This window comes from Dromaius novaehollandiae, chromosome 2 (genome assembly GCF_036370855.1).
Source record: "Dromaius novaehollandiae isolate bDroNov1 chromosome 2, bDroNov1.hap1, whole genome shotgun sequence".
Classification (NCBI taxonomy): domain Eukaryota; kingdom Metazoa; phylum Chordata; class Aves; order Casuariiformes; family Dromaiidae; genus Dromaius; species Dromaius novaehollandiae.
In genome coordinates, this window is record NC_088099.1 from 100,999,995 (window position 1) to 101,012,630 (window position 12,636).

At 41.5% G+C, this 12,636-nt stretch overlaps 1 protein-coding gene across 2 annotated transcripts in view; it reads right to left on the minus strand.

Annotated features, from left to right (window-relative positions):
• Window positions 1-323: 323 nt before the first annotated feature.
• Window positions 324-12,636, minus strand: part of SYCP2L (synaptonemal complex protein 2 like) — a 33,530-nt gene continuing 21,217 nt past the window's right edge. For both annotated transcript variants that reach the window (XM_064507051.1, XM_064507050.1), the window contains 11 exons: window positions 12,069-12,118; window positions 10,961-11,057; window positions 9,645-9,730; window positions 9,421-9,484; window positions 8,017-8,148; window positions 7,190-7,311; window positions 6,216-6,310; window positions 5,260-5,359; window positions 5,102-5,160; window positions 4,509-4,578; window positions 324-2,370 (listed from right to left, as the gene is read on the minus strand). In XM_064507051.1, coding sequence (XP_064363121.1) covers window positions 2,314-2,370; window positions 4,509-4,578; window positions 5,102-5,160; window positions 5,260-5,359; window positions 6,216-6,310; window positions 7,190-7,311; window positions 8,017-8,148; window positions 9,421-9,484; window positions 9,645-9,730; window positions 10,961-11,057; window positions 12,069-12,118 — 932 coding nt within the window. In that variant the 3' untranslated portion in view covers window positions 324-2,313. The remainder of the gene's footprint in view (window positions 2,371-4,508; window positions 4,579-5,101; window positions 5,161-5,259; window positions 5,360-6,215; window positions 6,311-7,189; window positions 7,312-8,016; window positions 8,149-9,420; window positions 9,485-9,644; window positions 9,731-10,960; window positions 11,058-12,068; window positions 12,119-12,636) is intronic.

Below are 12,636 nucleotides of genomic sequence, written 5' to 3' on the forward strand. Positions count from 1 at the left end.
CCAAGGAGATGACTCCTTAGACCAGAGAGGGTTGCCATGGTTCACTCTCCATTTCAAACTTCTCCTTTGGGCAAGAAGCTTGTTGGAGATGCAGATGAGCAAGACAAATCCAGTCATGGCAACATCTGCTCTGCTGTGGAGTTGACACATGCCCCAAGGACTCAGGTTATAAACATGGCCTCAGTGGCTTGGCACATTTCAGTACACAAGAAGAGCTGCTGTGTAGGAAGCTCCCCTCACTGCTTTTGTCTGCTTTACATCAAGCACCTTATTACACCTGGTTACATCTGTTGTGCTTGGTTTTTTTTTTTTTTTTTGGGGGGGGGGTGGGGGGGGAAGAAATATAGGCTGTGGTATTTGCTCAGGAGCTTTTGGAAGGCTGGTCCTAGTACTTACGGCTGGGAGCAATATATACACAAAGTGCCCTCTTACATATACTAATGTGAGCTCTGGGTTACAAGAGCAAGCAATAGAGCAGTTCAAGCCCTTACCATACTCGTAGGCACTGGGTCTCACACTATGACTCAGGTAGTAAAACCCTCAAATGGTTATCAGTTCTGGACCTGATACAGGCAGGCAATATGAAGAGATGCTCTGATCACCCAGACTGATGCCTACTTTGATTAAAGATGTTGCTGATCAGTGATAGCATAATACCACACCAATGGGACACAAAGCATGCTGAAAACTCCATTACCAGCCTGCAAAAATATACACAAGTGGCACACCTTTACCATGCATAAGCAGAGCTGGTTTTGGATATTAAAGTTTCACCTGGAGAGAGGGGGGAAAAAAAAAACAGCTGTGCTGGCTGAGTTTAACTAGATTCAAATGGCTAGTGGAAAGACTTTGAGCAGCAATGGGAAGATGCATTACAGTTAGGTCACGATGGCCAACCCTCAAAGAAATGAACACAGGTTACTGGATATGAAACTGCAGCTTCAATCTTCCATGTGTAAGTAGCAGAGAGCAGACTAACTTGTCTGGAGCTTTGGGAAAGGTGAAGATGAAGAGGTCTTTCCTTTTTAATCAACGAAGAACAAAAAAGCCTACCAGCCCTTGATGTAGATGAAGGTGGAGTCCCTTACTTGTGCCAGCTCCAGTCAGGGCTACTTAAATTATCAAGGAAAAAGCGTGATCTGCAGAAAGTGATTAAGTCATGACAACAGATTTTTTGCTGTTCTCTGTTCTGACACTACATGTCTTTGTGAGCAGAAACAGTTTCAGCTCCCCAAAAGATACTCCGGGGTGAAATAAACACTGGCAAAACTGGGCTTTTGTTATGAAAGTACATTGTGTAGAGGGAATTATTCCTTTGATTCCAACCCGCACAATAATTTGAGGTCTGTTTTGTAAGATAAGTGGATAAAAACAGAGCACTTGGAAATGTGCCATGTTCCCACAAATTCATGAAGATGCACTAGCACACAGTGAGACTGCCACAGCACTAAAGATGGTCTGTGAAGAGCAACTGTAATTCAGAGAACTCTCTTCTAACAGAGGTTGATATTAAATAGCACTGTTTATCTTCTGCTCATTTTCAAGGAACCTTTGATGCTTATCTAACCCTAATATTGTTCACTGTACTTTGAGCTCTCCTTGAAGCCACCAGTTTCAGAAACAATTTCTCCAGCTTTGCTTGCTGTTTTCTCTGTAGTGCTCCAAGTTTCTTGCCCTCCATCGCCTTCACTGCATTTTGCCACCAGGCACCCATTTGACACAAACAGGCTGATATCCAGTAGCTCCCTCTGCTTGTGCTTTGATTTCTGCAATGCAGAACAGAGCAGCTCAGATTTCAAACCAGCAGTTCCCAGGTTGCATGCACACAACCCCAGCAGCACAGCCCGCCCAAGGTACAAAGGACTCTAAGAAGTACTTTTCACAGGCTTGCAATGTACATCAACTCAGAAGACAAGGAGCTTGTTATCCTATGCAAACAATGTTTTACTTACAATCAATCACTCAATGCTTTTACAATTCATAAAGGCACTGATGGACTAGTCAAAGAAAGCTACTATGAATCAATGTGTTGGCTAAACCATGTTTAGTTTCCCACCCACCCCCCTTTTTTTTTTTTTTTTTTTTTTTTGCTGGTATTTAGTAGACCTATCTTCCAATTTGCAGGAAGGTCAAAACTGGACCACTCTGGCAGCACATAGTTTTTAACAACAAAAAAGGCTTAATGGCATTTTCCCTCCATTTTTCTTTCCCTCTAAAATATAATAACATATCCTCCACAGGACCCAAAGTTCTTCTCTCGGCCACATAAGACATTCGAATGCTGTTTAGAGCTTTTATGAATTCAGGGACTGATTAGTCAGAAGGAACAATGAACACGTTTTCTGCTGCCTTCTCCACTGGGCGTTCATACTGTAAGGGAGAAAAAGAGGTAACAAACATTTCAAAAGTTTATACAAATGCTTATGTTTTATAAGAGAAGAAACTGGAGAGAGCCTAGAAACACATTTAGATTCAGTTATTAATTCTCAACTACTGAGCCAGGCACAGGGTGCTGCAGGATGAGCAGCTCCTGTGGGATAACTGCTCCTTCCTCAGGCTTCTACACCTTCGAGGTGCGTTTCAGCAGCACCTATGGCAAGGGAAAGACCTATATCTCCGAGCAGTCCTGTGCTCATAATTCAAACTGTTTCCTATGGAAAGGCTCAGGATTCCAGCTCCAACACATAAGTGAAAGAAGCCCTTGATTTTCAGCATCTTTTCTAAAATTCCAGGCCTGATCTACACATCTTAAGTGACTGCAAACACGGCTGTTCCTTTGACACAGGGAACTTTGTTCAGCTCTTCATGCAGCACAGACATGTGACATCTCAAATCATGATAACCCACTGGTCTTATTTCAGGAATGTCATGGCCTCCAACACCATCCCATCTACATATAAAAGCTGGAAGAGCAGCAGTAGCAAAAATATGTGTGCATGTATGTGTGTTGGGGTGCAGAAGATAGAAACTAAACAATCACTGAACTCAGTTAACAGGGTATTCAGTTTAATCTATTGATTAAATGTTTAAGGCATGAGTTAAAGATTAGACTCTGAAGAGTTTAAGAGCTTATATAGAATATTTAACTGGGATCCAAGGCAAATGGATAAATTCAGCATCTAATAATAAATTTTCTGTCTACTACAGTAATGGGAATGCAGTTTTTGCTGTAGATTTTTTTTATGCATGTAAAATGAAATGATTTGGTGCTTTGATGTTCTTCCAGATTTTAGAAATCAAAGTAGGAAGCATCAAAGCTAGAAGATGACAGATCCAAAAAGCGAGCAAGACAAAGCATCCAACATGCTGCTAAATCATGGAGCTCCTAGCTGCAAGTTGTTGTGGATGCATAGCTCCAAAGGAAAAATGGACAAAGCGACAGAAGAGAACTGCATTGAGGGTCACTACCTACACAGAAAACAGACTCCAGATAAGGGAATCCAAGAGATATGAACTCAGGAAGTGATGGGAGAGTTGTCAGGAGAAGTATTACTAAATGATGGTTCTCATTCTTATCTCTTCCCTTAGGCATCTGCTTTTTGACAGCTTTCCCTAATGGTTCCCTGATTAATCCCATTCCTGAAAATATTAAAGAACCTTCTCTGTGGAAGTTGGTGCTAAATAAAAAAGAGTCAGCAAGAAAACAAAAAGTTATGGAAGACAACAAAAAGGGGATGAAAAAGGAGGGCCAGAGAAATTGCGGGGGTAAAAAGCAAAGCCCCAGCAGCTGCTCCCAAAGGCAACATACACTGCCCAGCAGAGCTCTGCTGGTCAAAATTACAGGATAAGAGAAACAGCAGATCCCATAGCAGCTGGGCTCTGCCACCCCCATCAACCTCCTCCTCCTGGTGCTGTAGATGGCCAGTTTGGCCAGGGGAGTTGAAGAAGTCCCACAGCTTGGCAGCACCTCAGATGAGGCAGGTATAGATACAGAGGTATGAGGAAAAGCACAGCCAGGAAAGTTCTCAGTCACAAGTTCTGGAAAAGCTGGCAGAAGGGCTGCAGCCTGACACACTCAGTGCACTTGTGCACCAGCATCAACTCTTACTGCAGAGGGAGACCTGTTTGGGAGCCTGGGAACCATGAACACGCCATGACCCCTTCTCCGTGGAGGGCTTCCAGCTCATGCTGCTGCTGGGTCATGAGAATATGAAAGAGAGAAATAGGAAGGGCTGAGCTGCTCCTTTCACCCCACCTTGAACAGGAGAAGGAAGGGATGGTGACACCACCACAGTCTGGGGCTTGTTTCAGAACAAACCCCACTTTCTTGATGCATTAGGACAAGAAGGTCTCATGAGGAACTGGCCCACAGATCAATGATGCAAAATGCTGCAGCAGTACAGAAAAGCCCATTGTGGTTATATTCCATCTACCAGTAGTGGACCTCAGCCAGCTGGTGAAAGATTTATCCTCCCAGGACTTCAGTTACCATCTTCTCACTTCCAATACTTATCAGTCACATCACAGCTCAGAAAGCCCACCCAAAGCTGCTGGTGCACTGCACATACCGTTGTATTCTGGATAGTTTCAACAAAACTCTTTGCTGTTTCACCCAGGGCTGAGTCAACAGACTGAATTCTGGAAGAAAGGTAAGTTTACCTAGTTTGCCTTTGGAGTATTAGTACTTACTGACGAGATTTAAGCAAATTGAGAGATTTACCAAAAAAAAGAGCCTGAGGATTCCCCTTTTTGCAGCTCAGTTGCTCTTTGCCTAGCATTTATACCAACAGTATCCCTTCTATAAGAAAGGATCTATTCATCTTCTCCCCCACAATATACAGATGCGACCAGAGGATGCATCTTGTTCCAGACCGTGGTACGGGTCCCTTGAGGTACACACTCATTCTGCACAGTTTCCCACGCAAAGAAGTCCCTCCTTGCTTCCTAGTCCCAATTCGAAACCCTAATGAGACTGGAAAGGCTCTGTTAATGAACACAGAGTAGAGATGCCATGATGGCATCAAAATACTTCAAGTATTCTTCAAGTACTCTTCTTGAATAATGCTTCATGTATACAAGTACGAGTACAATTAGTGTAACTAGTGCCCTACTTTACCGTTAGAGGACTTGTGAGTATACAAGATGGCTGGCAGACACATACCGTTGCTTTTGCTGGTTGCAGAAAGAATTCAGTTTGAGGGCCTGTGCATTCCAGAAGTCCTAAAATAATTAAACAAAAATAAAAGAAGTCCCCCAAAATCCCACCATTACTTTAGAAGGGGAACCTCCATGGACTGTCACAAGAGAAGTCATACACACCACTGCATCCTTCTCCAGGTTTGCTAAGACTTGAGTTTCCTTCTCAAGACTGGCAAGCTCTTCAACAACAATCTTTTGGAAGGTTTCCAGCTTATTCAGCCTAATGATGAAAAACAGAAACCAGTTTCACATTTTAACATGCAATAGCGCAAGGCAGCTGACAACCTTGCATTCTGCTTTCAGTACCAAACCTGCCTTTCTAGGGAAGCAAACATCTTTGTTGAACTACACCGGGAAGTTTTGTTCAAGTATTTCAGAGAGCATAAGAAGAGCTGTACCAAACTGAAGGTGTGTTTAGCTAAATATCCTTTCTCAAATAGTAGCCAGTAACCAAGGCCTAGGACAGAGTAGAGGAACAGGGTTCTCTATTATAATTGATTTTTTTATTTAGCTCCTATCATGGAAATCTGACAACCCAGGAAGGAAGAAGACCTGTTGAAGGAAGACGCCCCACCGGATCAGCGCCTGTTAAGTGCACTAGCTGACATTTATTCAATGCACATGGAAACAATCTGTAGAAATGGGCCCATAACAAAGCTTGAAACATCAACAATACCCCTTACATTTACTTCCTGTTTCCTCCCACTTCATTAAGTAAACCAAAATGTAATTTCCTTTTTACGCTCTAAAATATTTAGTAACAGAAGCTACCAAGTATAACAAGAGGATTTTTAACAAATTTGGGAACACTGATAACTACCAGAAAACAGTCTAAAGACTGCTTCATCATCCACTCTTAACTCAAGCTTACTTTGCACTAATCCATTCCACCTCCCCTTAGAAGAAAACCAGGATAAGTCACAGGAGTGGTGCTTCCGAAACTCCTACTTTGAAAGGGAAAAGAGACACACAGGAGCTATTTTGCCTTAGAGACCACAATAAGCACAGTAATTTACATATCATTCCGAAACTCATGTGGAGCTGAGGGTGTTTTCAGCAAATAGCAGCTGGCTTACCTGCACTCATGTATCTGATTTAATAAGGCCGACACATTCTTCTCAGAAGTCCTCAGCGCATTCTGCGCACAAGTCTCCATCCTTTTGTACCTGGACTAACCACAGTACATGCTGTCAGGGAAGGGCAACAGCCCAACCCAGAAACTAAAAATCTTGTTTGCAAAGTGTTTCCCTGGAACACCCCCCCCACACACACAGACTGCCTTTCAGTTTAGCTGCAACCAGTTTAAGTCAAATTTAAATTGAAGCGAGATACCTGGCCACATTAGTCACAAGAGATCTTTACATAGTCTGTGTGACGAAGTCAGGGCTAAGTCATCCCAACCAGCAAATCAATGAGCTTCACCTATATTCTGACACATCGTTAACAATTGCACAAAACCGAGTCTTTATTAGCATCACTTCAAATCAGTATTAATGCAAGCTGTGTACATTTTAATCATAACAGATTTCCGTTGTAAATGCAACCACCTCCAGCCACGATTCAAGGATTAAAGCCACACTTACTGTGAACACCTAATGCTAATTAAAAAAAAATGCTTGCACAATGCTGCTGATCCAGTATAAGTCTGCTCTGCCAGGTCTCCCCTTAGGTCCCCAGTTTAGATACGCTATCACTATGCTGGGTGATATTTCAATAAGCTTTGATCCATTCCCTCTGATGAAAGTATTTAAAGTGCCTATGCAAGTCTGAGTTTCCGACATATAAATAAGATCCACTAACAAAAAGCAAGAACCTAATTAAAACTTCATTTACATGTCATTCCTTGCCTTTCCTATAACACTTCAGAGAACATACGAGTTTTGCTGAATACCTAGAAGAGCTGCAGGCTAACAGACCGTGCAGCCAAAACTCTGCTCTTGGGCATAAAATATAGATAGAATATTTATACTAATTTCTCCTGCCAATTAAATGGTAATTTCCTTTCGTATGAGAAAACGCTGCACCCCAAATCACAAAGAGTGTACATTACCCAGAACAGTTTCTTTAGTTGGCTGGTAAAGCTTTCAAATGCAGTAATAACCCCTGAATCACTGACATCTTCGCTCAGTATCTTGGAAAAAAACATGTCATCCATTTCATCCATTTTCTGGCCTATAAGAAAGTATAATCCCAATTAGTATCTTGCTGGAGGACTTTTCAAAATATAAATACATATACTATTATAGCAAGATGTAACCAGCAACATTTGCTAAAGAGCTGGAATTTGAGGACTGTTCTTCTAGAATTCACAGGAACAAGAACGATACTGCCTCAAAAGACTTGTTAGAAAGCAGGATGGAAGAACAAACATGACACCAACCAAACATCAAGAGCAAGGTATTTACAAATAACAAGGCAATAGTGCATGAGCACACACAAACACACAGAAGCCAGGCCAAATTTCTGCTTTTTTTTCCTCCCTCTAACTATTCATTGTGAAGCAAGCCTAACCCGCTTTCTGAGTTGGCAGTGTCTTGCAGTTACTTTGTCCATTTGAACACTTTTTCTTTGATAGCTCCAGACAATCACTGTTCAGAAAGACTAGAAAATGCTATCACTGCTTAGAAGCTTGACAAGTGCATCTTGTGGTCAAGGAGCCCAAATTTCCTTGTTCACATCCCTAAGTGCATTGCTTTCAATGACAGCATCACACAAGATGCATTTTCTGCCACAATAGCGTTTTTGGAGACTATACCCTGCAAGGGGTATCTGTTTTCAGCCTTCCACATGACTATGATTTTTATCACCAAAAGAAAAAAAAACAAAAAAACATGAAGATATTTAAGTACTTCACCTTAACTGCCAGCCTAACTTTACCTGTTTTGGTCTCCTTTTCTTCCTCTATTGAATTAAAAAGTCTCCTTGGTTTATAGGAAGTGTCAGAGGACAAGTGACTTGTTTCCCAACTGGAAAGTTTAGGCCTTTTCAAGACAGTGCCAGCTAACATATCTAAGAAGAGAAAAGATGTTTCAGGACACATTGGGTTTTTTTGCATGAGGTACATGGCATTACCTACCAGCTCCTCAAGCAAAAACCGCCACAGAGCTGCCAATATAGCAGAAGAGCAGGCACCTTCACTTGAGGGTCCAGCAACACACTTTTACACGAAAGGGCACAAGACTTCCCCAGCAAGTCTCCTCCCTTGCAAGGGCAGGCCACTTCATTGCCTAGTGCCATGCCAATAGCTGGAAAGCCACCATATCTCCAACTTAAAGACAGTTTGGTCCTTGGCCTCCTCTTCTCACCAGAAGACTCTTACCTGGCTTCTTCCCCCTTGTGTTTTCCAGCCCAAGTTTCACAACCTGTTTCTGCCCAGTGATAAATTTAAAGTCATAGTGTTTTTCTTCCCCAAAATTAAGCCAAAGCATCGGTACTGTGAAGCATTCTGCAAATGCTCAGTGGTTAATAGACCTATATCTGGAACACGAATGTAGCCACCTCACAAGAAAGGGAATGCTTTTGGGTGAGCCCAGAGCTTTAGTAACTCAATGCATGGACATAATAACAACTTTAAAACAGCGTCTCTCAGAACTAGACCAGGAGCAAGAATATTAGTGTGAACACAATGCACAAGAAGCCCACTGCTGTTCGCTTTCTGTGAAGCTCAGTTGTTTCCAGTCACAAAAAGGTTATACTGCAGTTTTGAGTTAGTTTGTGCAAATTCAGTTTTCAAAAAAAAAAAAAAAAAAAAAAAAAAAAAGTCCACACTCTTAGAAGCCACTTACTTCAAAAGCCTACAGCAGTCAAAAGCACCAGTGCATATTGCCATTTACCAAATGCTTATACGATGGTCCATCTCTGTATTCTCAGATATAAAAGCAACAACTTTCACAACTTCTTTATATTTAAACTTCACTGCACTTTCAAGTCATTACGAATCAGTCTGAGGGTTTCTTCTTTCACCCATTTCACATGTTTACTCTTCGGATCACTAGTTTGTAAAATCCCACCTCTTGATAGCTAAATCCTCTGTCCCTCTGTGATCAAGGACAGGATTTAAGACTGTTAGCAATGAATTTAAGAAGGTATATAAAAATATCATACCACATACACTGCCACAATATATAAAACATAAATATGGAAGTTATTGCTTATGTCAAAATATCCTTTAAGCATTTCAGAAAGCTAAATGCCCACTTGTCTTTGAAAGAAAAAGACAGCTCAGTCAACATCCCTTTCTGCCTTTTTAACATCTCTTCCACATTATTGAGACTAATGTACCTGAGTTCTTACGCTTAAACATTTCTTCTTCTCTTGAAGATTTGCCAGATGCATTAGGAAACTTCTAAGGAGAAAGGAGAGAAAAATAAAATAAAAAGAGAGAGGTAACCCTTTCACAGCTTGTATGCAACATATCTAAGTCAGACAATGCACTGCTTCTGGTTTTTAGATGAGAAGTAGCCTGACCACAGGTTTGAAAGCATTTGAAGTACTACATATCGCACCTGTGTTGGCTTCTCTTCAATATTGGAATAGTCCTCAGCAGAGGCGCTAAATACTGGATCCCCTTCTAGCTCCGTGTGTGTTTCATCTGCATGAGAGATCATCCAAACAATGCAGGCAATAGCTTTGAAAGCTGTATTGATTAAAACACTAAAACACTGAGTTCAATTAAATACCAAGAAGAGGAAAGAAAAAAGGAAAGGAAAAGAACACGATCTTTTCTATCTCTTTACACATATAAAGGGAAAAGACTGTCTCAAACTCAACCCAAAGGCTTTTTTGACTGCCCTTTAAAAATCATTCCTTCACCTCCCATTGTTGCTGCAATATTTAAGTCTGCAATACTGCATTTAATGCTACCTCAGAAGAAAGAAACGGGAGCAGAGAAAATGGACCACTACAACATAGTTCAGAGTAGTGTAATACCCAGGAAGTCAAAAGCAAAAGAATAAACAACCTCGGAGTAAAAACCCACACTCCAGAGCAAGAAGATAGGCCACTTAATTGATGGTGAAATAGTTTTCTGTGCTACAGGCTTTTCCTAACTAAGTTATACTGCAAATCCCCAGCCCAGAGATTGACATATCATAATGTATTGGGACATACATCATAACATCACTCACAACAGGTTTGCGTAGCTTCCAACTGGCTGAGGAAGCATAGATAGTACTGTGGAAGTTTGTAATAGTGTAAGTACTATATGCATTGTCACTCACACTGCAGCTTTAGATATACTATAAAAAGATTGACTATTAACATTGCAGAAAGGAGAGAAGAATCCTTTCAACCAAACCACAGTCTGCATCTGCATTCAGTAACTGCTTTGCAATGCAAAAAGAAAATTCCAATTTCTAGTAGGCATCCCACACATTTAAAAAAAAGAGAGAGAGAGGAAAAAAAAAGAAACAAAACACACTGTAGATATTAAAGACACTAATGCTAATGCTCTGAGGGATCTTTTTGTTTCCAAGGCACCAAAACTGGAGCTTTGGGTGTGGATATCAGATTAGCCTGGCCAGGGAAGGTAGCATGGCTGTGAACAGAAGGAAGCCCCCCAGGCAGGGCACTGACAAGTCACCCTTCCCCATGAGGCTGCACGATTTAGGCACCAGATTGCACAGCCCTCACACCCCAGCTAATGGTCTGCCTTTTCAAGATACTTTATCCAGAAACATTACCCAGCTTCATAGCCATTACAAGAACTAGCACATGGCAGACTGTTTATGAAGAAGGTGTGATGGAAAAAGGCAAGTTTAAGAACAAAAATGCCACCAAAACAACTTGTCTAATACATTGAACAAGAATCAAAGAGAAATACCAGCAACTTCCACAGCAGGTAAATCATCTCCCTTGGCCTTGGCTGTGCCTTTTTTCTTCAGCGTTTCCTTCTGAGCTCTTGGCCTTGGAACTTCCAACTAAAACAAAACCAAGTCCAAGTATGAATTTTATTTAAGGATTTTTTATTGAAACATATTTTAAAAATTTTACTGAAACAGAGACTTTTGTGAAGTATGCCTAACACACATGGATGGCAGTCTCCAATGCTGAAGGAGATTTCTTCCCTGAAATTAGATGGATACCAAAATATTCCCCTTTAGCCACTGAGTTATATAGTGGACAAAATTCTTCATAAAGCCTTTTCTTCCCTTTCTTGACTAAAATGCTTAGGGGGAAAAAGCTTTTAGTACAGCTGACAGATTTTCCAAGCTTTCTGTATTCATGTGGAAATCACTTCATGGCATACAACATACAGTGCTTACCAGCTGGGCACTTGGAAAGTTTGGTATTGTTAAACTGTATTTTCCTTTGTTCAATGTATGGTCTGCTTATTTCTCCTCCCCCCAGTATAATTCATGGTTAGCTTTCTGGAAATGGAGAAGTTCAGAGCATGAGCCAGGGGACACGTAGGACTCTGACAATACAAGACCTGAAAATTGCCACCAGGACATACAGGGAAGAACATGAGGCTTCTCAAGGCACCGGCTGGCAGGACAGGCATAGAGGAGAGGGTAGGGACACAGCATGGTAGGACCGACTTGATATTTGAATAGGCTGCTCTAACTCTTTGGCAGGTATCGACAGCCAAGCTTGTGACTGTTGGAATTACACTCACATCACGTAAAGTATATGTCACACAAAGCACACCAGGTCCTGCCCAGTATGTTACAGAGATATATAAGAATCGTTTAAGCACAATTTGCTTAGGGCTCGTGCACAGTTGTTTCTATAATGTTCCCCACGTTCTCCTAAGACCTCATTTCTCCAGCATCTAGTAGACCAGTACATTCTCAACAACATTTAGTTGGTTAAAACATCCGAGAAGAAAGATAACATCAATTTATTTAATTTCAAATCATTTGTACATGTGTGCTTTGCATATGTAATGCTCTGAATTCTAAAGCACAGTAAATATTACAGGTCCTTACTTTCTTTGTCTGGTAATCGCTGCCACTACTTGCAGAAGACACTGGAAGTACTGCAAGGAGAAAAGTTTTCCTGGTTACTGACAATGTAATTGTGTGCTTTATCCACTTAAGAGTTTGCACCATGGCTGAGAGTAACTTAGTTTATTCTTGCAAATGCACAGAAAACCAAATTTAAAAACTTCACAATGTGTGCTGATCTCCAACAATTCCTTCTTACAAAGCTCCCAAATGATGCAGTACTGAGCAATACTAAGACTCACTGAGTCCAGAGCAGTTCCCCAAAAAATGCAGGCATGGCAGCTCATCTGACAGCCCCTAAGCCCCAGCCAGGGAGCGTGGGGTGGCACAGCAGTGAGAGCAAGTTTTTGCAGAACGCTGTATAAAGCATAATTTCTCCCTCACCTTTCTTTTGCTTTTTAACCCCGACGGGGACCCACCAGGAAGGCTCATCCTCCACATGAGACAGAGAGAGATCCCAACTCTTTTAGGTCACTCAAATTAGAGGCCCCAGCAGCCACTGAGTGCGGCCACCAAGGAGGCTCACTGCCAGCTCTGAGCAAGGCATGCT